This window comes from Zeus faber (genome assembly GCF_960531495.2).
Source record: "Zeus faber genome assembly, chromosome: 19".
NCBI classification, from domain to species: Eukaryota; Metazoa; Chordata; class Actinopteri; order Zeiformes; family Zeidae; genus Zeus; species Zeus faber.
The window spans coordinates 20,893,678-20,896,177 of NC_137206.1; the positions used below are offsets into that span (position 1 = coordinate 20,893,678).

The 2,500-nt window shown below is 44.3% G+C and overlaps 1 protein-coding gene across 1 annotated transcript in view; it reads left to right on the forward strand.

Annotated features, from left to right (window-relative positions):
• nebl (nebulette) overlaps positions 1–2,500 on the forward strand; it is a gene marked incomplete at its 3' end in the record, with an annotated part of 82,105 nt that overhangs the window by 18,810 nt on the left and 60,795 nt on the right. Inside the window, exon 3 of the mRNA XM_080020184.1 lies at positions 1,010–1,094. Within this exon, the coding sequence (XP_079876310.1) occupies positions 1,010–1,094 (85 nt within the window). The remainder of the gene's footprint in view (positions 1–1,009; positions 1,095–2,500) is intronic.

Genomic DNA, 2,500 nt, shown 5'->3' on the forward strand with positions numbered 1-2,500 from the left:
TAAGGGAACATGTGCTCACACTGGCTCTCATGATCTGGCGGTTGCAGGACACCACTGAATGAAACGCATCAGAGGGACTTTAGAAGTGGGGATATGTGATGCCGACCGAAAAGGAAGTAGTTTGGGTGGGTTATAATACTCCTACAGCAGATGTTGCTGGGAATAAACAAGCATTTGAAAGGTCTGGAATCATCAGCTTATTGAGGGTCCCACGCGCTTGCATCTACGCCCTTTGTTTCGACTCGATAGTCCGTGAAAGGGATTTCTCAAAGCTGTTTTACAGTTTAGGGTTGGAGGGCTTTGCACATCCACCCTACCCAGAAACCCAGCTTCCTCGCCCCAACCTGCCCCTATAGCAACCCAGATTCATCACTAACTGCATTGTTCTGTCTCGGTCTGTCCTACGGCGGGAAAAACAAACATGCTGTATAACGCCAACTGGATATCCTTCATTTGAGTTATTTCAAACCCTTTGTGTGACTATAGAATATTTTGTCGACCCTTGGCTCTAAAGGTCGGATTGGATGTGAGACATTATTGCTGGGTGCTCTTTGCGGCTCATTGGGATCTCTGCGCCTCTCAATAGGTCATTGTTTGTGCTCATGTCGCCGCCCCAACGGTTTGTCAAGTCTTGAAGGTTATTCTCAAGGCGGCAAGGGCTGTGACCTTTCTGAAGTGCTTGATTGTGTTTAAATTGAGATTATGTCGTAGGTCAAATACTGCGCAGTGGACTAGGGTTGTTTATGTCATCATTCGACTTGATTTGGAAGGCTATTTAAGGAAAAAGCGAGGTCACTGCTGTTTTCGGGACCAGATATTGGATGGAAAAGGTGTTTTATGTTTTCTGTCTTTTTTGACAAGCAAAGTACAAGGATACAGAGTTGAATGGGAGACAGAAATGGTTGAGTATATAACAATATGGTTGAATATATAACAAATAGTGTTTTTTATTAACATCCCCCTCTCTCTCTCTCTCTCTCTCTCTCTCTCTCTCGCTCTCTTTCTCCAGACACTACCCCAAGACGTCCTTCACTATTGTTGCCGACACACCAGAGAACCTGAGACTGAGACAGCAGAGTGAACTACAGAGCCAGGTGTGTGTGTGTGCGTGTGTGTGTGTGTGTGTGTGTGTGTGTGTGTGTGTGTGTGTGTGTGTGTGTGTGTGTGTGTGTGTGTGTGTTTGGTGTGTGTGTGTGTGTGTGTGTGTGCGTGCGTGCGTGTGTGCGTGCGCTTGCGTGTGCGTTAGTGTGTCTCATTGCTCTCTGGGTTAAAGCAGTGTAGCATCACTAACTAGGTCAGAGAAGCCATAAATGACTAACAGGACTATGACAACACAGACACACACACACACACACACACACACACACAAACACACACACACACACACACACACACACACTGGAGGCCTTTCAGGGCACTAGAATCCCGCCCTGACCTGCTGTGATGTCACTTCGTCATGATCTGTCAGACTTCTCATTCACCTCCTGGTCCCTCATTCACTCTGTCTAGAAAATGTATTTGAGATGTTTTCGTCTTTTTTTTTCCTGGAACGGCGTCCAACCACATTCTACTGTTAGTGACCTGGGGCTGCCCGCTACAACTACTATTTGATATAGTTGGTCTGAGTGTCGCAGTAGGTACTTAGTGTTGTGGTGGTGTCTCGTTTGACCAAGTAACCTGCTCAAGGGCATCTTTTTTAAGGAAAAAAATATCCGAGATGTACTTATTTTCGAACATCATAGATATCTCTGGAGGAAGCTGCTGCGTTAGTGAATTGGACCCAGTCTTCATAGGGACAGGACCCTATTTGTCTCAATGAATACACATTAGGGCTTTCACGATCCTGAAGTTTTAATTCATTTTCATAAAATTGTTATTGTGTTTTTTACAACTATGCTAGTATATACATTGCATTTATTAACATTAAACATTGGAACATTAAAATGTGGGTAGGCAGTTAATTTGCCTCAACCCTACAGATGGAAATACACCTTATTCACATTGTATTTATTGTGACAGATTCACCATTGGTTTGCAGTGCCCTTGACAAATGAAAGGAAAAGTTTGTCTGTGGAGTCTACCGATTTTTCAAAATAATTGCGGTCAGCCCCAATTTTTGTGACAGCTCTAGTCCACGTAGGTCCACAGTGTTCTGGTCACGTCAGCCCGGTTCATTTGGATTGGAAACAAGAAACCAGGCAATGTGAAGAGCGACCTGAAGGTTGGCTGAGTCACGAGTCTCCCGCTCGCTACCATATGTCCATCCTGCCACCGCCTGTATAGTGTGTTTGTGTGTGTGTGTGTGTGTGTGTGTGTGTGTGTGTGTGTGTGTGTATGCACCTGTGTTTACGTTTACGTGTGTAATTGCGTTTGTGTGTGTGTGATTATGTATGTAAGTGTGTGCGTGTGTGTGTACATTTGTATGTGTAAATGAATGTAAGTATGTTTGTACGTGCTTTTAATTGTGTTGTTGAGTTGTTGTGTGAGTTGTTTGTTGTGT